Source organism: Eufriesea mexicana, unplaced genomic scaffold (genome assembly GCF_001483705.2).
Source record: "Eufriesea mexicana isolate 0111107269 unplaced genomic scaffold, ASM148370v2 scaffold25266, whole genome shotgun sequence".
NCBI classification, from domain to species: Eukaryota; Metazoa; Arthropoda; class Insecta; order Hymenoptera; family Apidae; genus Eufriesea; species Eufriesea mexicana.
Window position 1 is genome coordinate 82835 of NW_016932250.1, and position 24178 is coordinate 107012.

At 25.3% G+C, this 24178-nt stretch overlaps 2 protein-coding genes across 2 annotated transcripts in view; one reads left to right on the forward strand and one right to left on the reverse strand.

Moving 5' to 3' along the window:
* Positions 1-6787: 6787 nt before the first annotated feature.
* Positions 6788-7371, reverse strand: LOC108554521 (cysteine-rich PDZ-binding protein). The gene is made up of 2 exons (XM_017909830.1): positions 7237-7371; positions 6788-7114 (listed from the first exon to the last, which is right to left on the reverse strand). The coding sequence occupies exon 2, from the start codon at positions 7088-7090 to the stop codon at positions 6788-6790; it is 303 nt and encodes a 100-aa protein (XP_017765319.1). The 5' UTR covers positions 7091-7114; positions 7237-7371.
* A 2024-nt stretch (positions 7372-9395) lies between these two features.
* Positions 9396-24178, forward strand: part of LOC108554523 (serine-rich adhesin for platelets) — a 39478-nt gene continuing 24695 nt past the window's right edge. Inside the window, exons 1-10 of the mRNA XM_017909832.1 lie at positions 9396-9503; positions 14881-15221; positions 16285-16590; positions 18771-18959; positions 19118-19625; positions 19747-19977; positions 20153-20437; positions 20638-20772; positions 21001-21761; positions 22492-22681. Of these exons, the coding sequence (XP_017765321.1) occupies positions 14920-15221; positions 16285-16590; positions 18771-18959; positions 19118-19625; positions 19747-19977; positions 20153-20437; positions 20638-20772; positions 21001-21761; positions 22492-22681 (2907 nt within the window). The 5' untranslated portion in view covers positions 9396-9503; positions 14881-14919. The remainder of the gene's footprint in view (positions 9504-14880; positions 15222-16284; positions 16591-18770; positions 18960-19117; positions 19626-19746; positions 19978-20152; positions 20438-20637; positions 20773-21000; positions 21762-22491; positions 22682-24178) is intronic.

Genomic DNA, 24178 nt, shown 5'->3' on the forward strand with positions numbered 1-24178 from the left:
AGTAATATTAACATTAAATTCAGAATAAACATTTTGCAGAATTAAATTTAACGTATAAATTTTTAAAGAAATATGTAAATAATTACAACACATGTGCTCAACATATAATATTAATATTTTATATAACATTTTATAGTAAATTTTATATATTAAGATACAATGTGGATATATTTCAATATTTCTTATCTAGAGCAATGAGAAATTAACATATTCATCTATTCAACAAAGTCTAAAGTAAAAGAATTAAGGATTAATGACCACATGATATATAAAAATGTTAACTGCAAGACTTCAGAAACATCTAATACGATTATTGATACTAGATGATACTTCATAATTTGATCAATACCAACACTAGGCGAGGCAAAGATCTACAAAAATATCCAAATGTTTTGAAATTTGTAAAAATATAAATATTTTTATGGATACGGTTGTTACAATTTTTTTGTTTCTATTTTGTATTTTATATTAACGCAATATTAACAATAATAGGGTAACATGGGGCAAAGTAAAATCTTAAGAATATGAAATAATGTTATCATTATGTATCAGTATTGTACAATATCCATGTTGTTTTAAATTACATATCATTATTTCATATAAAATATAAATTAGCAATTAAAATATTCACGATCTTTTAAACATGAAATGGCTGATTCTCGAAAAATATAATTTTTATATAAATATTAGTTAAATTTGAATAAAAATCGAAGCTGCAATTTTCTGCAAAGATGTATATACATATATATTCGTAATATACATATTATATAAATAACAGATATTAATAAAAATTCGCATAAAAGATTTTTTACGTATAAAACTATAAATTTTATATACAATGTATATAAAAATACAATACCCAAGTAACGTTAAAATCATTTATAAAGCTCCAGTTATACAAACGATATATCGATATCGATATAGTTAAACGTTAATTGTTGATTAATTATAGAAAAGAAATAATACGGAGTAATACTTTTTGAATTATTACACCAATTTTAACATTATATTTTCGTACTCGATATTACAATAAATATTCTCTAAAAAAAATGTTTTACTTTAATTTTTTCTCTATTAAACTCGAATCATGTTATTTACATTAAGAATTATATATTTACATTTTAATTATACGTTTTATCTTCTATCGATTATTATGATTACAATTATGATTTGCAATGTTCACACGTTCTGTGTATTCCTAAATATTAATTCAGACAATTATTCGAGTTGAATTGTATCGAAATAGAATTACGATTTTGTAATCTCGATGCGATATAACCTTTCCGTGTTTTATTTACTCTGAGTAAATGTTGATACAGACGAATTTAATGTAAAATAACTTCGATTAAGGACAGACAGATTTGTTTAACGTAAAACAGACGAAATAATCAGCTTTACCTCGTGTTACTCATTGTTTGAACTCAATGCAGAATGCTTTGAAAATAATTATACAGACATATACAGAATTTTGCCACGCTTGTTCATTGATTATGATAAACATAAAGGTTCTATTTCGTGTTATTAAATCCGTCCAATATATTTTTATTGTTAGTTGGGAATATTTGGAAAATGAAATGAAAAATGAAACGTTATATTATACACGTGTATATAGGATAATTTCAAAATAGGTTATCGAATTCTGAGGGACTACAATATTTAACGAGTAATTAGTACTACTACTCTATTTTAAAATAGTTAACAGCTAAATACACGTTGGTATAACGTGTTACAATTAAGTAAATAATGATATTTCTCACTGTTCACATTTGACTTTAATCAGTCTCATGTATTTGCATTATATGGATATCGATAAAAAGTATTTGAAATTTGCATTTTATCAATATCTGAGATGAAATATGATACGATTTGATTATTAAAAATATTATTAAAATTAAATATTAAATAGAAAATAAATACGGAATCAAATATTAAAGATATTATTAAAAAATTTGGATCTTTTCTTTTTTAATATAAAAAGAGATGAGTTTTAAATAAAATCTATCCTTTTATATTCGTTTCGAGAAATTAAATAAGATCTGATGAATGTAAATACACTGTACGCGACAAAATGATAGCGCATACTATGATTTTTTGTATTTTTTTAGTAACTTGAATGCGATATGGAATGTGGGGTTTTTATAAAGTAACATTAGAATATGATATTAATTATGCAGTATGCAGCAAAATGAGAGCATGTCATGATTTTCAGTATTTTCAGTGACAACATCTGAACGATATATCTCGAAAAAGAGTGTACAATTTTGAATGAAATTTTATTTACTTAAATTATTATTCCATAAAAGGAAAAGTATTATATATATAAGTTTGTCATTTTCAATGTAATTTTTGTAAATATATAGAGCATAAGAGATTGTATACATATACAGCATATTTTATCTCTCTCTTTTTTTTTTTAATATAACTTTAAGCGTAATATTAAATCAATGATTGAATTTTCAGTGATCTTTGACTTTCCTAAATATAACTATGTAATCATGCTAGATACGAAAATTCTTCTCATATACAAAATTTTTCATTTTTAATACTCTGTCATCGTATTTTATAAACAATTCTAGGAGAAACACAATTTATAATAGGGGTACAGAAAAGTTCTGAGCCTTTAGGGGGCTTATTTGACATCCTGAACAAGGTTTCTTTATAAACAAAATTGCTTTGTGTAGAACTCGTTACGCCCAATATGCATACAAACTTTCATTAAAATTAGAATTTTCTGGTTAAGCGAATTTTCGTATATTTTAATGTCTCGATACTTTTTTTAGTCATTGTACATCTTTGATTAATTCATTTAATTATCTTTATTCACCTTCGTTCATCTACCTACTGAATCTAACATGATGGGGAAATTTTGTGACTAGATCCAGAATCAGCACATAAAAATATGTAGAAAATCTTTGCACCCTCAAAAAAGATCCCGAAATCTCGTTAATCACATTTTTCGCACCTGTGGTATCGAATGCATAAAGAAAAATGTGACTAATCTTCCCCAACATAATTAAAGAAGGTATACTTTAGATATTACACAAGGAGGAAAATTTACTGACAAAAATTAAAAAACGATGGAATTATTTCCAAATTTTTGTACACCTTTTATCTTCTAAGACCGAGTACATTAAAAGCCAAAGTAGGATTAGAAGATAATTTTAATTAAATTAAATCAAAGATGACTAAATCAAATATTATTAAAATTAAAAATAATTTTTAATTTTAATCTGCACATCGCAAAAAATGAAGAATATACGAAAAAACGTGTAAGTCGTTACTTTATTTCTTAACTTTTAATATATGTAAATGTATGTGCAAACATGTTTAATATATGTAAGTGTTATATGTGTAAACATGTTTAATATATGTAAATGTTGTATATGTAAAATTTTCAAACATCGCATTAGTACGAAGAAACACTGAAGATCGCATGTTGTGCTATCATTTTGTGGCGTAATGTATTTTCATAATTATATTGATAACTCGAAAATAGTTTAATATATCTGTAAGATTTTAATTGATACATGGGTGCTTTTTCTAGTCTGTTCATTCGATAACCTGTTTTAGAATCACCCTGTGTGCATTTCGATTATGTTATAAGGCTGTGTGCATACATGAATATTATAATTCGAAAAATGATTCCTTCAACAAGGAATTAAATAAATAAATTGTTCAATTGTTCTGCGACAAAGTATCTTAATTATTAAATAACGTAACGATTTATATTTTCATATTCCTTAGATTGATATTGGTAGTAATATTAAAATTTTACGTCTCTAAATAATCTTACATGTAAATACGAGATTATATATAAATTAAGTCGTTGAATTTTCTTTTTTTTTTTTTTCTTAGTAAGCTCTTTTCCTTTTTTTTCTCTTTTTCAAAATTCAAGTGCAATTTCATTTCTTAAATAATATATACGTACGTTTTTCTTAAAAAGCAAAAAAGAAAAAAAAGTGTGTACAGTTACAAATGTTTTCCGTTGTAAATAGAGGCCAGTTACGAATAAATATGTTTCCTGATGCGTGATTCGATTTGAAACGAATGATCAGAGACGAAAATTTTGTTATGATGCAATTTTTCTTGAACTTCTTAACAATACTAAAACTTAAATATTTTATAACTTTTACGAATGTTAGTAATTAATTAAGCAACAATTTTATATATATATATACATATGTACGCCAGAATAATTGTAAGTACGTGACAAACTCCCTCTCTGAGTTACATCTCGAATGATTATACATTTTTCTTAGTATTAATTTATATTTAACAAAGGAGGAAAGCTCAATTTAATGCTTTAAAAAAAATTTGAAGTTTTATGGTAAAAAAATGTATTGAAAATGGCGAAATACTTGATATTATTTATCTGTTGTCAAAATGTTGACAGAATTCAAGGATGCTTTCTATTAATCCACACTTCGAACGAATGACCGTTTAAATATCGTCATTTTCTGTACATTTTCGTTTTTATGCATTTTTTAATTGTTATGTACTGTCGACGATTCTTATCATATAAGGGTCTAACAGAGCGAAAGATTTTATAAAACCTATGTATAATTGTGGATTGCAAAATTTTGTAATAAAAATCTAAAAAAATTAATGCTAAGAATTTAAAAAGAAAAAAAACAAGCAAGTATTTACTAACAAAATGAATGTAACAATTTAGAAATTATATAATTACTCATGTATTAGACAGACATCAGCTTTCTGTGGTTAAATAGATTCTTTTTAAAGATATGAAATTTTTAGAATCGTCTGATGTATGTAAAATGTTGTAAATATAATATGTTATTAATACTTATACTCTGATACCTGTATTTCAGTCCCTTAGTTACATAGTTAAGAAATAACTATAGTTAATTATTATAGTTAAGAAATTTGATTCTTCTCTAACGAAAAAATTTAAACAATTAGGATCGTTTAAGCTGTAACCAATTTAAATTGCGAAAAATCAGTCATAAAAATCTGTGGAATATCATAGATGAAATTATTTTTTTAGAACATATCCTATATTTTGTAACGTTTGGTTAATATTTTTTACATCTGTCGAATTAAAAAGAAAAAAATCGAAAAACTAACGATAAAAATATTCTGAGTTGAACTCAAAAAAATATAATTCTACACAAAAACTAAATAAACATTTTTTTATACAAAATTCTGCCCCAAATTCTTAGATACAATTATATTACTACAATAACATTATAAAAATTCTCATTTTTTCATTAATGTTTTAACGTTTAAAAATTTGGACATAATTTTACCATAATAAGATATTTTACATTTCTAAAAATATAAAAATTTATTCATGAATTATTTAAAGTAAGTCAAAAAGATATCTAAGTTATGTATATAGAAATAATATAAAGCAACATAAGTTTCTAGAACTTTTAGTTAAATAAATTTCACTCTACTAAGAAGTAAATAAAATCTATTAGAATTTATAATGCACAATTGACTGAGCTTATGAAAGAAAATTGTATTATATGCCAACAATGTTAATTCAGTTTGAAAACTTTTAAATTTAATAATGATATTTAATTTTTATGTTTAATTAAATATTAAAAATGAAGAACAAGATTTTAAGAAATGAATTTGTATGACAGTTTTAAAATACTATAGTTTGCTTGAAAAATACTATACTTTGCATATATTACATGCCTGACATTGCATCTAATATATATTTAGTTTATATATCATATATTATTTAATCAAATATATCTAAAAAAATAAATGTACTTTCTGTATCTCATCTCATAAAAATAAGTTTATTAAAAAATATTATCTAAATGATGTACAAAGATGTTTAACTAACTTAATTTGGACATATATACATTTACAATGTAATTGTGTAAAAAGGTAATTAATCTAAAATTTACAAATCTGCAACATACATATATAACAAATTTTAATACATTAAAAACTTATTATATTACAAATCTTAAACATGATTAACATATTTTATTTTATATTGAAAAAATACTGTAACTAAATTATTAACCTTCTTAAGTGATATTAATCTTAAGTGATATTAATTAACATTTAATGTATATTTTCACGTAATAAGAACTCTTATTATATATAAAATTCACAAGTTTATATTTAAGAAAATATTACAACTTTATCTTGTACAAAACATGACAGCAGTTTCAAATATAATTTTATACAGATAATAACTTAATATATGAGAAATAGTTTAAGAACAAATTCTACATTTAAAAATAGAGAAATTGATTCATATTAATATATATCTATTCTGTTCTCATTTTTAGATTATACAAATTGTTTTATATTTGTTTTTAAAATTATGTTTATGCCATTACATAAACATCTAGTTATTGGTATTCCTATTCTTTCAACTTATTACACAATTATTTCAGGATGGTTACTATGCTTAATGTTTGAAATAAAGAAATAAAATCAGGTACATTACATTATTTACTTGTCTAACACATTTTGTGCATTCATTTCTTCTTATTGTACATAATCAAAATTACTTGTAATTAAAAACAAAGTTGAGTTAGACATACGTATATATTTATTACCTTCATTCTCGAGTACTGAATTATTCCTTAAATCATTTCCCAAATATTAAATTATGTTCCACAGAATCACAATTTACCTTTTAGAAGAAGAATTAACTATATTATTTTGTTAAAATCACATAACAAATACATTTAGTTAATTATTACTTATATTAACACAATATTTGTTTAAATCAAATTAATTACTTTATACCAAGTTTACAATTATTAACATAAATTCACAAATTAAGCCCTACATTTTATGTAGCAGACTGTTTGTAGTTTTTTGTACTCATTAGTTTTTTACCACACATTGCACATATAGCTTTTTTATATGCACATGATTGACAATAATGTGATCCAACTTGATGTACTTTTTGTCTACAGATTCTACAAGTTTCGAAGGTAGCAGTATAAGGATTAAATCTTGCTTTCCCTGCAGATAGAGCTTTATTCTCGCCAACTTTACGTCCCCCACTTTCTACTGTATTCCTTGCACCGCTTTTCCATGGATCTGGGGTTATGACTTTTCCTAATTTTTTTTCACACTTTTCACAAACCATTTTGAATTATGTTTGAAAGAAATCCTAAAATTCATAATAGTAAAACAATCTAATTATATGTAATCATTGTCTTATCGATATACTATATGTAGGTTTATAAAATTGAATTGTTTTGTGTTTTTAAATGAATAATATTTTTAATATACCTTTAAACCCTTTTATGGTAATAATCAAATATACTGTTTTAATTAGTACACATTTTACACATGATTTGCATTAATTTTTCATCATAAACAATACCTATACATAAACAAGATATTAACTGCAAAAAATAAGTGACAAAAAATATCTAACCTAAATACTATAGATTCATCACAATCAACAGTTAACAGATATAGGTCTACTTTTAATTGCGTGTCACTAATAGATGGCGCTTTTCTGATTCACTTAAATCAATAAAAACTACATACCGAGTATGTATATAATAATATATAATATGTATATATATATACATGTGTGAGGTACACATATGATATACATATATGGCAAAGATATTTTAATAGCCCTTAACCTCTCGACATGGTAGAATTTAAATTATAATAGATATTTTTCAGTGGAAATTTTGTAACATATACGAGAAAAATAATTAAAAGAAAATACAAATTAATATTAATATTAAATAGATTTATAACGGATATTAAAATATATATATAATTCAGAACTTTATAAGGATAAATTAATATTTGCAATTCTAAATAGTAATAGAAATATCTTCATTTATTATACTTATTTATTGTATTTTATATTTTAAATATTGAACATACATTATTAGAAAAAATTAATTTATTACTTTATACATTGTATTAAAGTATTTTTTTATAATTCTTGTTTAAAAAAATTCACAAAATAGTAAACTAAACAAAATAATAAACGGCACATAATAATTTAAAAATCGAAATTAATAGTTAATACAATTAGTATGTATATATTTCTAAAAAGTTACAGCAAATAACACTTTTTTCTTAAAACTGCTATAGTTAACCTGTATATGCACGTTACTGATCTTGAAATAATAATATCATTGTCTTTAGAAAATTATTATTATTCTTAAATTAATTAAAAATAACTATTTGATTTTTATTATATCGAAAAAAATTGATTCTGCTTTTTACAGATGATTGCAGATTGTGACGTACATACTTGTTACAGAACATGAAATAAGTAAAACATAGACTTCTGAAAGCGATGCAATAGAGAAACACTTATCTATATATATGTATATATATAGGTAATGTGTTTATAACATATTATTTCTCTTAATTGATGTTCGTAACGAAATAAATTGATATATATTTACAAATGCTCTTAAAATGAACAATCCACTTACTTTTGTCGTTTAAACATTTCTTATGATATCGTCAACAGCAAAAGCGTATATCAATCAGCAAATAATGATTACTTCATGTAACCTATTTGTTTATTATTTAAAAATAGAGAATGTTTAAATATCGAAAATATTTAAAATATATATATTTTATAAAATCCAATTTGAATCAGTTAGTGTAATTAATACTATGTTTTTATTATCTATTTTATATTGAATTCGTTTAATTTAACAGTTATCACACCGTTTTTAAACGCAGTTAAGAAGCTATTCAAAATAGAACAAATTAAATGTAGTATAATAAAAATAACAAAGTTAATTTTTTTGAGCCTAAATTCTTTTTAATCTATAATCGTAGTTTTAAATATATATTTAACAGTATAGACATTAATATAATGATGGTAATGCAAAAATATATATATTTCGTGAATTTTAATCCTCGTAAACAGGAGAAAAATCAATTATGTACAACAACATTTTATTTTTATCTTTGCACGTAAGATAAGGCATTTTAAGGCACATTGATTTTAAACATCTTATAATAATACATAGCTTATCAGTCTTATATATTAACAAAAATATATTGTACTTACAAATTAGAAAACAGGAATTTATTTTATTTTGACTGAAATTTTGATAAACTCTATGTAATTAGAGATAAATGAACTCAGTTTATGCTGTTCCGTGCTTTTTTCGTCTATAATTACATTTTTAATTACACTCTCTGCTTCTTAAATTTCTAACGAACGAATTAACTAAAAGCACCAACAGCTCTCTGCTATAGAGAATTTTGCGCATTTAGAACTGGCGCTGACTTTCGGTAGTTTGATTAGAATCATGCGATCAACCCTCTAGTCGAAAGCGGTGAGCAATGTTAGTGGGGGTAAGAGGGTTGAAGGAAAATTCGACGCTAGGGGTGGCGTACAAGTGTGGGCGCCATCTATTCGTTCAGTGCCTGACTATCCTCTGAAGACCTGTGTACTCGCGATCGTATTACCAGATTATTGCGACATTTCGTGTGACAATTTAATTCAGTGCATCGTGTCATAACAAAGTGACGAGTGTACGCTTAAGAACGGATACAATAAGGTAAATAGAAACGATAATAAAAATCTTCCTAAAAGACGTACTTTGTTCGGGTGGCTGCCATCCTCGATGCCAGACACGCGTTAACATGTTGGATCGATTCCTCTTTCTCGCAAGTCGTATTACGATGGGAGACTCGAATAGAAGACCTGGTTATGGCTTTTTAGTCTTCTTTTACAGTGAAAACGTGCATTCTGCTTCATGTTTCTTTTCTTTTCATTGAATTTATTCGGAAATGAGTAACTTCATGTTCGAGGAGGTCAAGTCACCCTCGAAATCTCTGGATGGAAAGACGCCTACAGCCAAAGCCCTTGTTCTATTTTTTCCCAGAAATTTATATCAAATATATAAGAGTTTGTGAAAATTTCGTCGATTTACAGTTCCTTTAAATACAAGTTTAATTCGATTTTTCTCCCTTTTCTTTGAATGCAAATACAAATAAGATCGTATGATCGATTTCTTATTGCGAATTTTTGGTTTATCAAAAAGAACAAATTCGAATTTAACTCTTAAAATACGGTCTCAGATTGAGAATATATAATTTCTATTTACGTATTAGACAACAGGACTTGCAATATTCACGATGCTCTCATTTTTAAACAGATGTATCTAGGAGTAACCCTGCATGTCACTTTAGTCGGAAATGTTCGTAAGAACAATTGCTATAAAATACATTTCTTTTATGCACAAATTCTATTTAGAAATTCGAAGAATGGTATATTCATAACATTTAATTTGTAACGCAAATTTGAGATGTAAAGCTTACTGTAAAGAATGAAACTAAAAATGGATATGGATGTATATAGTTGTCTGTTGGTCCATAATCTTCGAAAATTAAATACGACTTTCGATCAAATATTTTCATTCGTTTCAATGGAAATGTGGCTTAAGTGACATCTACAGTAGATTATATTACAATTTTCATTTGATTAAAAAACTGTATTATTAATAGCACTATTAATAAATATTATAGTTAACAAAATATACAATAATTAAAAGAATATTTTACACGAAGGAAATAATTAAACACGACAAATTTTTAATGTGTTAAAAAAAGAAAAAAATACAGAATGGGTTAAAATTAATTTTTTTTTTTTTATAATTATTACGAATATAGTTTCCTAACAATCTCATTAAATATAATATCACTATACTTTATTTTACATAAGTGTATATACATTCTTTTCCTTCTTCTTTTTTATTGAACTAAATGAATATACATTTAAAAAAATTATTGGATATAAATGTATTTCATTGATTTTTTGCGTTTATTTCTTACAAGAACAACTGCATGTCATGCATTTATGTTGTGTGAGATAAATATTTATTTGATAAGTAAATATAACAACCCTAATTTGCATAAAAATTCGATGTTGTAAACAAAATATATATTTTTAATCACGTAATATGTATTAACTGCACAATTAGATTTTTAGTAATTTTTAATTCAGTTGAAAATAAAAATGGCGAATTGAATTATTTTTTATGCGAATGAATATGAAATACATTATCTTAAATGGAACACATTTAGTCGTCATAATGGTTTAAACGTTTTCTTTAAATATCACGTTGCGAATTTTTAATTAACGAATTATTAAATTTAAAGACCTGGTAATTTATTAACGAAAAATTTATGGAAGCAGATTTGTATGTCCACTTTTATTTTAGAATAATTATATGAATTTAATATTAAATTCATAAAAGCGCCATCACAGCGTTTCGATATTACTCGTAACGTAAATCTGCATTTCATGTTACAAACATTTTATTCCTTATAGTAATTTTTTATTTTTTATTTTTGTTGCGGCAACTTCTATATATATAACCATTTACAAAGAAAACAAAAATAAAAAATATTTGAACAAGATGTCAGACCAATGTACAATATTTATAAAAAGACATATTAATTTAAAAATTTATTACACCGGTTAAATTACATGGATTATTATTATATTATTATTATCATTATTATATAAACATACATTATTACATATTATATTTAAATATTATAAGAACATAAAATATAATGAAAACGTAATACAATATTAATATTACCGAAATTAATGTGCAATTAGGATTTGTTTACGTCAGTATTTGATTAATTATATTTTTCACAAAATGACCTGGTTATTTATATTCCTTCCAAGTAGTAAAAACAAAATTGAACAATACTTTTTCCAAGCATTGAGTTATATTTTGCAATATTAACTGCCAGAACTGAAATTCATCTTTACATTAATAGACTGCATGTGTTATCAGTTGTCAAATTGATAAGTACAATAAAAATGTCAAACAAATTTATGGTGTGACAAAGAACATCGTGTATCATCGACAATACGTGCGATAACGTTTTAATTTCGAACAGAAAGGAGTTGAATATGCGTACGCAGTATGTTTAATATTCTATAACATTACCGTTTGTTTATAGGTTAGTTCAGTTTAATACGAATATTAGTAATATCTTATTTTGAATATTTCAATATCTTCGATGAAAAACACTGGTCAGTTGCCTTTAAATTCTCGTTAAATCAGTGATCATTACACAAATTTTTTCAAAGCAAATTTAGGGCAAGTAACGTCCTTTATTCTTTACACATTGTAAACTGAACTCGTGCGAGAGAGATACACGCATATCCATGGCAACCTACGCTGTAACCTTAAAGTTACCAATAATGGTGGAATTTGACATACTACATCATAGGTATGTAGATTTACCTAGGCCCATTAAACTTATTCGATGAAGAGTCAATAGATCTCGTATGAAAGGAGATTAAACAAAACGAAAAATGCGTATTGAAATATAACCTCTTGAAATTAATTTTTTCCATCTTTCGTCATATTTTTTCATTAAATTAATATTTTTTATTAAACTATTATGTAATATAAAGATATATTTATAAGAAATATTTGTAAAAAAGATAAAAATATAAATGCCATACTTAATAATTTTTTTATTTTCTTTTCATTTGCCTGACCTCAATTATTCATGATACTCATGACACCTTGTAATTTAATATTTGCGATAAATTTACGATTTGTATCTCAACGTAACTTACAATTTTCTAAGATTTCAGTATGTTTCAACATTACCGTGGGAAAATAAAAATGGATGTTAAAATATGAATTAAATATATTTAACTATTTATTTATAGTTTTATAAATAAAAACAAGAAAAATGTCGGTATACATTCAAAATAAAAGAACGATATATATATTATTTCATATACGAATAACTATATCGCTTACATAAATAGTTAACAAATAGAAAATGTAAATGAACAATTAGCAATAATTTTGAATACCTTTAAGAAAAATCACAATTTATAAATATTTCATAACCAATATTATTAAATGATACTTTTATAAACATGGATACAATTTAATATAATATAAAACTCTCATATTACATTATGAAATCTGATAATACAAATTGAAATTATTGATTTTTTTAGTAATAAAGAAATTACACTGAAACGTAATATTTTGTAATTATATAAAATGTAACTTCTCACCTCTCTAATTTTTAGTAACCTTAAAAATAAAAAGAAAATAAAAAACAAAGAAGAACATTCTTCGCAATACATTATTTAATTTATTAATTAATTTAAAAGATACTATAACATCGGCCGTTTCATATCTTTATCTTTTACATTCAAAAATATAAAAGCTAATTGAATCTTTAATAAAAGATATTTTATCTATAAGCGTACTATTCATTGAGTTGAATTTAAATCTTTCTTGTTATCAAAGAAAATATCAAGAAGTAATAATACCTATTCCATATAGCGTCATACGTATGATTTATCTCGATGTTCTTGTTTTGTCATACCAAACGTGTCGTAAAAAGGCAGCACTGTCAACAAGAAGGATAGAAGAAGCAAGAAAGAACATAGAGGCGAGATAGAGGAGAGGGTTGAAATATATAGCGCGAATTGTAATAACAACGAATATGCATATGTCTCCAATTAATCATAAAGAGAAGCAGGGTCAATACAGTAGCAAGCTGTACAACACTGAGGTAGACTTAAAATGTGCCGATTGTATCTACTGGTGCCAGTGACCTCCTATTGATTCCACGCTCAACGAAGCACGGGCCAAACCCTCGTCCTCTCTCTCGCGCTGTACACACTTTCTCGTCTTTCATCTTCCTTTCTTTATGTTTCTTCTGCTAGTGTTTTCATGTTTTCCTCAAATCCGCAAAGTTCTCATCCTTTTGCCTTTGTTTCATTCTATTCGTTTGTTTTCACTAAAACTCGTCTTTCTTATTGTATACTTCCCTTTACCTCCTGACTTTCCGTTCTTCTTTTCCCACCTTTCTTCCTTTCCACCGATTTCCATGTTTCATTACCCTATCCAGTTTCTTACATTAACGTATTCTTTCTTTTTTCCCTCTTTTATACTTCTCTATTTTGCCTGCCTTTCCTCTTTGTTTGTCCCGCATAATTATTACGAAATTACATTGCATGCTTAATGATAATTATGCAAAATACAGGTTATATTATATTTCATAAAATAAAAACTGTATAATGGAGTACAATGCTCTGTTTTTATGCTGTATGTGGTACAAATAATTGAAATGTTCGTGGCACAAAAAAGAAACAAAAGTATCGCATGCAAATGAGTAGAATACAAATTAAGGTTATTTTTCGATAAGAATGATGTACAACGCCACTTACGTTCCAATGGAAATTAAGCCGTTTTGGTGTACATTTTACAATGCTTCTAATAAAGAATGTAACTTTCTATATTGTTAAAGAGTGAAGTTAAGTGGGCGGTGTTATGTATTGAAAATACCATGTGCAATACATATATTTAACTATCAATAATTTAATCAATAACTCAGACACCGGTTTATGTTTAGTTCAGAACTGTCCAACTTTATAAGTATTTGCTGTATCATAGCAAGAATATTATGGTAAATATATGCACATAATACTATTGCAATTTTTCTAGCACGTCATTATTAACCTACTTTAAACATTACTGTTTTACATCAAATACTTTTATACGATTTAACAAAATAAAATTTAATAAAATAACGACACACCACCGATTTAAATTTTACATTTTATTTTCTTTTCTTTTTTAACAAAGTATTTTTTCGTTATTTATTTAATAAAAGAGTACAGAATATAAAATATAGTTTTATTAATAATTCACTACACATACAAAAAAATTTGTAATATACATAAACTATTTCATTGACTTATATTAATAGGACCAACAATATGTAATAAAAGTAAGTTAACGCGGCTGAAAGATCATTTCCATTTATGTGTCAAAATCACTGCTAAAAGTCGTATAAGATTCGTGTCATAAAAGATAGCGAGACAATTTAACTATCGGATATCTTACATGAGTCGGACATGTAATGTTTCAGAATGGACAGGGTATTAAGAGCAATGAATGTAGCGTGGCGATGACAAGCCTGATCTTGGAAAACGCAGATTTGAACCGACTTTTCCCGAAATGTCGGCCTAGGGGTGGCCCACCCCCGAGTCCGGGGGCCTCCACACAGATCAGTCAGCCGCATGAGAGCCTCTGCCAGGAGGCCGTCTCTGTTACCACCAGCCTCACTACTAGCCTCACAAATACACTCGCGACTACATTCGCAAACACTCTCACGACTACCCTTGCAATCGCCTCCAAGAACACACATTCAACGCACTCACACGCGATACCGGAAGACATGATCGACCTCGAGCGCGATATCTCCGATAGGTAAGCTTAAACTGATTTATCGATCATTGATCTTTCTCATATTTTACATTGACATTATTTTATGTAACAGTATATAAAACATTAAAATTTCTATTTTTATTATTAAAGAATATTATTTGTAAATCATGAAACTGCTTAAAATTGAAAACTTAAAATATACTTCAATGGATATTCCATTTAAAAATATACTGTTTAGTTGTCAGTACTGTGTATAAATATTTAACAAAGAAATAAGGAAACTAATTTACATAATTTGTAAAAGTCAATGCTTAATTATTTTTTAATATATTTATTTTAAGTTAATAAACGTTGAAATACTAAACGTACAATTAAAATTTTGTTATGTATAATTATATTTTAGAAAGTCTTTGTAAATAACAATTTATATTTTTATATTGTATTCGAAAAATGTGTACATACAAGGCTAACTTTGTTTATAATCTACTTTTGAAATATATTGTTGATAATTCGTATTTGTGTTTAAAATTTAAATTTTATTTTACTACATTTTATTTATGTAATTCTTTGAAATAATTATGGAAGAATTATTTTTTAATAAAGAAATAAGTTTAAAACTTAAAAAATGTTAACAAAAAAAAATAATATTAAAAAATAAAGATAAGGAAATATAAGAAAAACAAATTAAATAATTAAAAATCACTAATATTACTAATATTAATTGATATGAAATAAATAATAATTGACAAAATATGAATTTGTGAAAAATACAAATATTATTTTTAACTACAATTAAAACTTAATCAATTGATGTAGTTTCATATGCATATAATGGAAAATGGTAATTTATTCAGCTTTTTATCACATAATTTTTCTATTAAATTATTTAACCAAATTTTATTAGTAACATATTAAAATATGAATTTAAATCTTAATAATATTACAATAGTAGAAAATCTTATATGATTTAAAATTAATCAATAAATGAATTTTAAAAATGTAACTTTTTGAAGAGTTTTAATAATTAAATTATATATTAAAAAAACTATATTAAAAACTATACTTGAATGTAGGTAATAATTACAAATGATTTATCATTCCTCAGGACAACGAGTATGGTGTCTGGTTTCACAGCTGAAAGTCAGCTATCTGTTGGCGTCAGTGGTGGCACAGGCAATGTTGGTGGTCCACTTGGAACATTTAATTCGCTTGGTGCACTTAATACAAAACCACTTTCTTCAAGCTCCTCATCTGCCTCTGGGCGTAGTGAGGATGCACAACAATATGGTAGCCTTCCAGGTAGTGATCATCAAAGTCATTCGCAACAGGATGATAGTGGGCCTGAGGAAAGCCCTGTATACATATTAACTTCTGCTAAGGGTGATCGCAGTTATAAATTAAGGGATTCCAGGTAAGTTACTTTACTCTGTTTGAGTGTAATTACTAAAATATCTCTTTTTATTTTTATAATATAAATTACATATATAAAAATTGATACAAATTTTAATTGTGAACTATAATAATTATATATGTATAAAAAATTTAATACAAAATTTTGAAAGATAAATTTGTAAATGTACTAAATTATTTTTAAAATGTAATAGTAAATTAAAGTGATAATGTCTTTAACAAGGAGAAATTTAAAACATTAAATTTAAAAGATTAAACTTTATATATAACATCTAAAAATTTAAGATTAAAAAACAATATATAAAGAATATGATAAATCTCATTATAAATATCATTGTTTTTATATTTGATTTTATTCTTTTAAATATTATTTTTAGCACTATAAATTTTCTATTTTTTTTTTTAACATTTTAATAAAAAAGTGAAATATAATTTGCAATTGGTTTTTAATGTTCTTATATCTAAATTCACTATTTATATAGCACCTAATCAATCAAAAAACAAATATTTAGAAATATTTCACCCACACTTTGAAATAATCGATAAACTTGTCAATGATACAATCGAAGTATAATCGATAAACATTACACAGCAATTGATGTTAGGTTAGATTGTGTCACTTTTTGTTCTTGAGTTTAATTTGTAGTGATTAATAAGAAATATGTTACATAAACTGTTTATTACAATAAGAATAAACTTTTAAATAACTAAATTTGTTAACAAAATGTAAGTAACAACTACGTAATAAAAGATATATTACAATAAAGTTTTCTATACTCTTTGTTTACACCGTTTTATAAATGTTCTGTCAATAGCTATTTAGTGTTAATTTTTATTACGGAAAACAGTTCAAAGTATTGTAAAAAATACTGTTCGTTATAAAAAAGGTAGAAGTAATACAAATTTATTAAATAATATATGTGGAAGAAATATATGAGTTCCCAATTGCTAGTTCTAGTACCAAGTTCTTAAAGAAATTTATCATTAATAACATATTCTTTAAACATTTCAAATGAATTTATTGCCTCCTACAAAAATTTACAAATGAGTATTATTAGTACAATTTATTCTTTTTTGTTATTTTCTCTAAGAAAAGTTAAAAACAAATTGAATATTATTTGTGATATGGATTAATAATAATTCATTAATAATATTACCAATAAGCTATTGATAATTGAGTCTTATTATATATTATATAAAAATAATATAATTATGATGTTTATTGAGACAGTACATTAAAATTAAAATGTATAGATAATTAAGAAAAAAGTCACAGTTTACTTGAAATTCTAACATAATAAATATGTTTTAAATATATGTTAACAATTAAGAGATAATAAAAATAATATATATAATGTAATAATTATTTTTATAAAGTTTATTTTATTTGTAATATTGCTCTTAATCAAACATAAATGTATCATAGATTTTATACATTTTATTTATTACCTTTTTTAATAAATTTGATTGTTAATATTTTATTAATGTCCAATATAAATTAAGATACTATATTTTTCCTTTTATCTCATATATTTTTGTTAAGAATTGCACTTTTATTAATAATTGATAAAATTATTTAATAGATTTGTTTGGTAAATTTGTAGAATTTGTTTGGTAAATTTGTAGAATTTGTTATGGTAATTTGGAGAAAATAATGTAATATGAATATAAAGAAACATATAAATGAAATGATATGTATCAGAGATCATTAAAATGACATATATTAAAATATTTTTAACATACCTTTTAACACAAGTTTCTAATAGCTAAATAATTTATAATAGTATAAAAATTGATTAATTTATACTTGCGCTTATCTTTTATTACATTTTTATAATATTTCATAAAATATATGTACTAGTAATAACTATCATTTGTCTATATAGTTATTTGTGAAACTATATATTTATTTTATTGAATTACTTAAATTTTTAATGTGTTTACATTTTGGTTTAATATGGTTTAAACTTCACTTAATATGTAACAAGAAAATAAATAAAAAATTAAAATAAAATACTTTTGTATAATACATTTGTATATAAATATCTAACTTAATATAGAAAAGTTTAATTTTATTTATTTAAACATTTTTTACTTAAAAAAGGATAATACTCAATAATTGTTTTAGAAATTATTATCATTATTATGTCATTAAGAACTTAAACAATAATTATCTTTTAGAATTATAGAAATTGCTGGTGGACGAGAAGTTTTTTCTCAAAGCCGAGGTAAAGTAGCAGCTAGAAAATCACGTTTTCTTGCGGCATCAAATTCCTTAAATAATGAAGATATTCAGACAGATAACAAGTTATCAGTTAAAAGAAATAATAAATCACCTAACACTCAAACTATATGGGAATTAAGAAGCCGGTAATTTGAAAATTATTATCTGAATTTTATATGATATATTAACAATTCTAAATAAGTAAAATTTGTATTCATTGAATGAATTATTTAATAAATTATATTTATTTTTATTAAAAATTGTTATATATAATAATAAAAATTATATATAAATAAATTTTTAGATGTGGTGATACAAGAAAGCAACGTTCTAGTAGAGAAGTTACAGAAACTGTATTTTCTTCAGAAATTCATTCGGTGCGACATAATCCAACAAAATCTATTGACTATGATTCCCCTAAGAGCAATCACAGCAATCGTATTATTAATTATGACTCAATTTTGAATAGCAATAATGTAGAATATGGTGTATCAAAAAATACTGCGGATCTTGATTATGGATTATCAAAAAGTTGCATAGATTATCAATCAAATAATACAACGCCAGCAAGAAGCATGGCGATCGTTAGTGATGGTGAAGTAGTTGTCTTTGATGACATTGATGATAACTGGCAGAATTTGCGACTAGATTTAACTTCTAATAATACCAATCAAGTTACATCAACTAACTTAAATCTTGAGACTGAGGAATCTCAAAGAGGTCGCATTCCTCCAGAGCCTTTAAGTTCTAGTATTGGAAGTACTCCAAGTCCAACAACGCCATATCATCATAATACTTCAGAATTTTTTAAGGTATTTTTCCTTATAATACTATATACTTGAATAAGTAACTTATTTTATCACATTAGATAGAATGAAAAAAGCAATTTAAATATAAAACATTTCTAACAGATTTTTATAATCACATTTTCAGGTGATTACTCCAGCTAGTGATTGTGAAGTAGATTCACCATCTTCAGAACATAATCACAAAGTAACAAGAGTAATTGGTGAATTACCAATAGCACAATATTCTGAAAGTCCAAGACGTTATGGAGTACGTGATACTCAACTTCCATGTCTTCTCTCATCACCATCTGTATACATGACGCCAAGACCTGGTTTTCCACAGAGAGTATTACCAACAACACCAAGTCATAATGAGGTATGTTTGAAATATGAGCTATATCTTCCTCTATTATTATATTTAAAATTTTATATAAATTAATATAACTTTTATCAAAATTATTAACATAAAATTTTGAACAGAAAGGTTGAAAAAAATATGCATTAAGATTAAAGACATAAAAAGTAGAAGATATTTTTATATTTATTTTTAGAAGGAGGATACTTCTGCAGAAATCATCGTAGAAAAGGCTGTGGTAGAAACAAATATGAATTATTCTGATGATCAAGCTGTAAATGCCTCTCCTCCATCTTCCAAGATCGAAGATGAAGAAGAAGACTCATTAAAACCATCAACTATTCCTACAGATAACATAAGCAATCTGGTATCATCTGGTGGTAGTACATTTGATTATTTATATGAATTCTCAGAAACTCGAAAGGTACTTGAGGAATTCTTTAAGGAAAAAGAAAATAGTGCTGAGTCTTTTCCATTTCAGGTACAAATATTTTATTTTCTTTTTATTATAATTAAAAAAGAAAATTTTATATATGCATTTAATTATATATATATCTTAAATTTTCTTATAATTTTAGTAAATAATTTATATTGAAAAGTTTTGTTTTGTTTATTTTTATCATAAGTGTTATATTGACTACGTTTTATGTTATTAGTTTATAATTATACTTTTTATTCAAGGATCTGGATTATGAATTGCGAAGACAAGGAGGAAGTGCTTATGTTGGTCAACGGTTGGCTAGCGGTCCCCCAACAACAGAAGAAGTTCTGGTACATGAATCTCCTAAGAAACAAAGAACAGATTTTCCACAAAATGTAAGGGTATTTTTCTAAAAATAAATAATTTATAATTCTAATTTGATAAATAATAACTTTTATTAATTATAGACTATTACCATAAACTATTATTCGATTTTAAAGTTTTAGAAAATCATAAAAGAATCATCTATAATAAAAAAGAAAGAAAATTTGAAATATATTGATATTATTATGTTTAGGATAAAATTCTTTTTAGTTAAATGTGATTATCCCATTTCTTTTTAGACTGGCGAACATGAAAATAATTTCTTAGACCTCTCAGTAGGTACTGGTAGTAGCGAGGATCTCGGAGAAACAGAAGTCGGATTACAAGTCGGACATTCTCGCAATTTTACATTGAGTCCTGAAACGACTGATTGCGATAGTAATTGTGGAGATCTCGATAGTGAAGTTTCTTTAATGATGATGGATAATGAGCTGATACCAGCTAGCGGTCTTCTTGGATCGGTTGGTGATTTAGGAAATAATTCAGATTCTTTGAGAATATACGCTAGCATGCCAGTTCTTGAAGATGGCTTATCCAGTGGACATGCTAGTGATACTGATAATAATAATCCAACTGTGATGTTGATGAAGCGACAAATTAATGAAATTGAAAAAGAAATTATTCAGCGTAGTCGTGTTAATGATACTACTCATCCAGCCATAACAGAATATGATTTACTCATGATGAAAGATCTTCCTGGTGTAGACTTTAACAAAGATATTTTACGTACCTTCAAAACTTCCACACCTGATTTATTTGTTCCCAAAAAGGAAAATTCATATGATACAGATGAGATTGAGTTTAAAGGTCTGGTTCCATTAGGTACACCACCACCACCAGCACCTCAAGCTAAACAAAACGTTAATATGGAAATAGATGGTAAAGTTGAAGCTGCTATTAAAGACATTAGAATGGCTTTACAGAGGACTAAGACTTTACCTGTGAAATCTTCTACAGAAGAACCAACTGAACCTAATGTCAGTCCAATTTGGATACCAAGGTATTTCACTTTCTTTTTTCTTCAATTTACATTATTTCATTTTTGTTTTAAATATTTGTATATCTATAATACGAATTAAAGTGAAGATTTATTATATTCAAATTTTAATTTATGAATTATAATTTTTATTGTTTCTATTATTCTTACAAAGTTTTAAATATAATTTTTCAGTGTCATATTTCATTTTGCTTGAAACTTACATATAGCTATCTTTAAGAGGTCAATATGAACAATAAAATCGACGAATAAATTATGCATTTGTAACATTAAATATTATACTTTCATGAAAAATTTGTACAATATATATTTATTCGTTGTGCGCTAATATTTATTAATAATTTCTTTAATTCACATTTATATCTGTAATAAAGCATTTTTTAGTTATATATTTATAGTTATACTAATAACATATTTCAATTGGTATTTTATAATGTTTAATATAAATCATTAAGGATATTAAAAATTACTATAACTTAGAGTCTGGTTTATAAATTTTTAATCTCAATACTTTGTCAAATATATGTACTGTATAAGTTGCATAATTATATTTTATAGTCTTTACTATCTTAAAGTATGAAAATATAAAATAGCTAAAATCTGATTAAAAACATAAATATATAATATAATAAAATATTGCAAAAGAGATATTTATATAATAAATGAATTAATTATTCATATTTATAATCAAGATATAATTACCGTTCTTTAAGAACATCTAACTAAAATGTAGTCTATCGGATGACAGGCGGAGAATTTGCATGGAAAATAATAGTGAGGAGTCGGAAGTTCGTCGTACGGGCGAAGAAGCAGATGTTGAAATCGAGGAGGGTCCAGATGAAGAAGAGGCAGATACTGACCTCGAAACTGATCGTTTACTTGGACAGCAAAGAACAGACGACCAGGGTTTTTACGACGACAAGGTAAGATATATAAAATATAAAAATAATAAAAATTGTTTAGTACATAAGTGTTTTTGTAATATTTTAATGAAAATAATTTTTAATACAGTTTCAAATAATTCAAAAATTTTAGAAAATCATAAAAGAATCATCTATAATAAAAAAGAAAGAAAATTTGAAATATATTGATATTATTATGTTTAGGATAAAATTCTTTTTAGTTAAATGTGATTATCCCATTTCTTTTTAGACTGGCGAACATGAAAATAATTTCTTAGACCTCTCAGTAGGTACTGGTAGTAGCGAGGATCTCGGAGAAACAGAAGTCGGATTACAAGTCGGACATTCTCGCAATTTTACATTGAGTCCTGAAACGACTGATTGCGATAGTAATTGTGGAGATCTCGATAGTGAAGTTTCTTTAATGATGATGGATAATGAGCTGATACCAGCTAGCGGTCTTCTTGGATCGGTTGGTGATTTAGGAAATAATTCAGATTCTTTGAGAATATACGCTAGCATGCCAGTTCTTGAAGATGGCTTATCCAGTGGACATGCTAGTGATACTGATAATAATAATCCAACTGTGATGTTGATGAAGCGACAAATTAATGAAATTGAAAAAGAAATTATTCAGCGTAGTCGTGTTAATGATACTACTCATCCAGCCATAACAGAATATGATTTACTCATGATGAAAGATCTTCCTGGTGTAGACTTTAACAAAGATATTTTACGTACCTTCAAAACTTCCACACCTGATTTATTTGTTCCCAAAAAGGAAAATTCATATGATACAGATGAGATTGAGTTTAAAGGTCTGGTTCCATTAGGTACACCACCACCACCAGCACCTCAAGCTAAACAAAACGTTAATATGGAAATAGATGGTAAAGTTGAAGCTGCTATTAAAGACATTAGAATGGCTTTACAGAGGACTAAGACTTTACCTGTGAAATCTTCTACAGAAGAACCAACTGAACCTAATGTCAGTCCAATTTGGATACCAAGGTATTTCACTTTCTTTTTTCTTCAATTTACATTATTTCATTTTTGTTTTAAATATTTGTATATCTATAATACGAATTAAAGTGAAGATTTATTATATTCAAATTTTAATTTATGAATTATAATTTTTATTGTTTCTATTATTCTTACAAAGTTTTAAATATAATTTTTCAGTGTCATATTTCATTTTGCTTGAAACTTACATATAGCTATCTTTAAGAGGTCAATATGAACAATAAAATCGACGAATAAATTATGCATTTGTAACATTAAATATTATACTTTCATGAAAAATTTGTACAATATATATTTATTCGTTGTGCGCTAATATTTATTAATAATTTCTTTAATTCACATTTATATCTGTAATAAAGCATTTTTTAGTTATATATTTATAGTTATACTAATAACATATTTCAATTGGTATTTTATAATGTTTAATATAAATCATTAAGGATATTAAAAATTACTATAACTTAGAGTCTGGTTTATAAATTTTTAATCTCAATA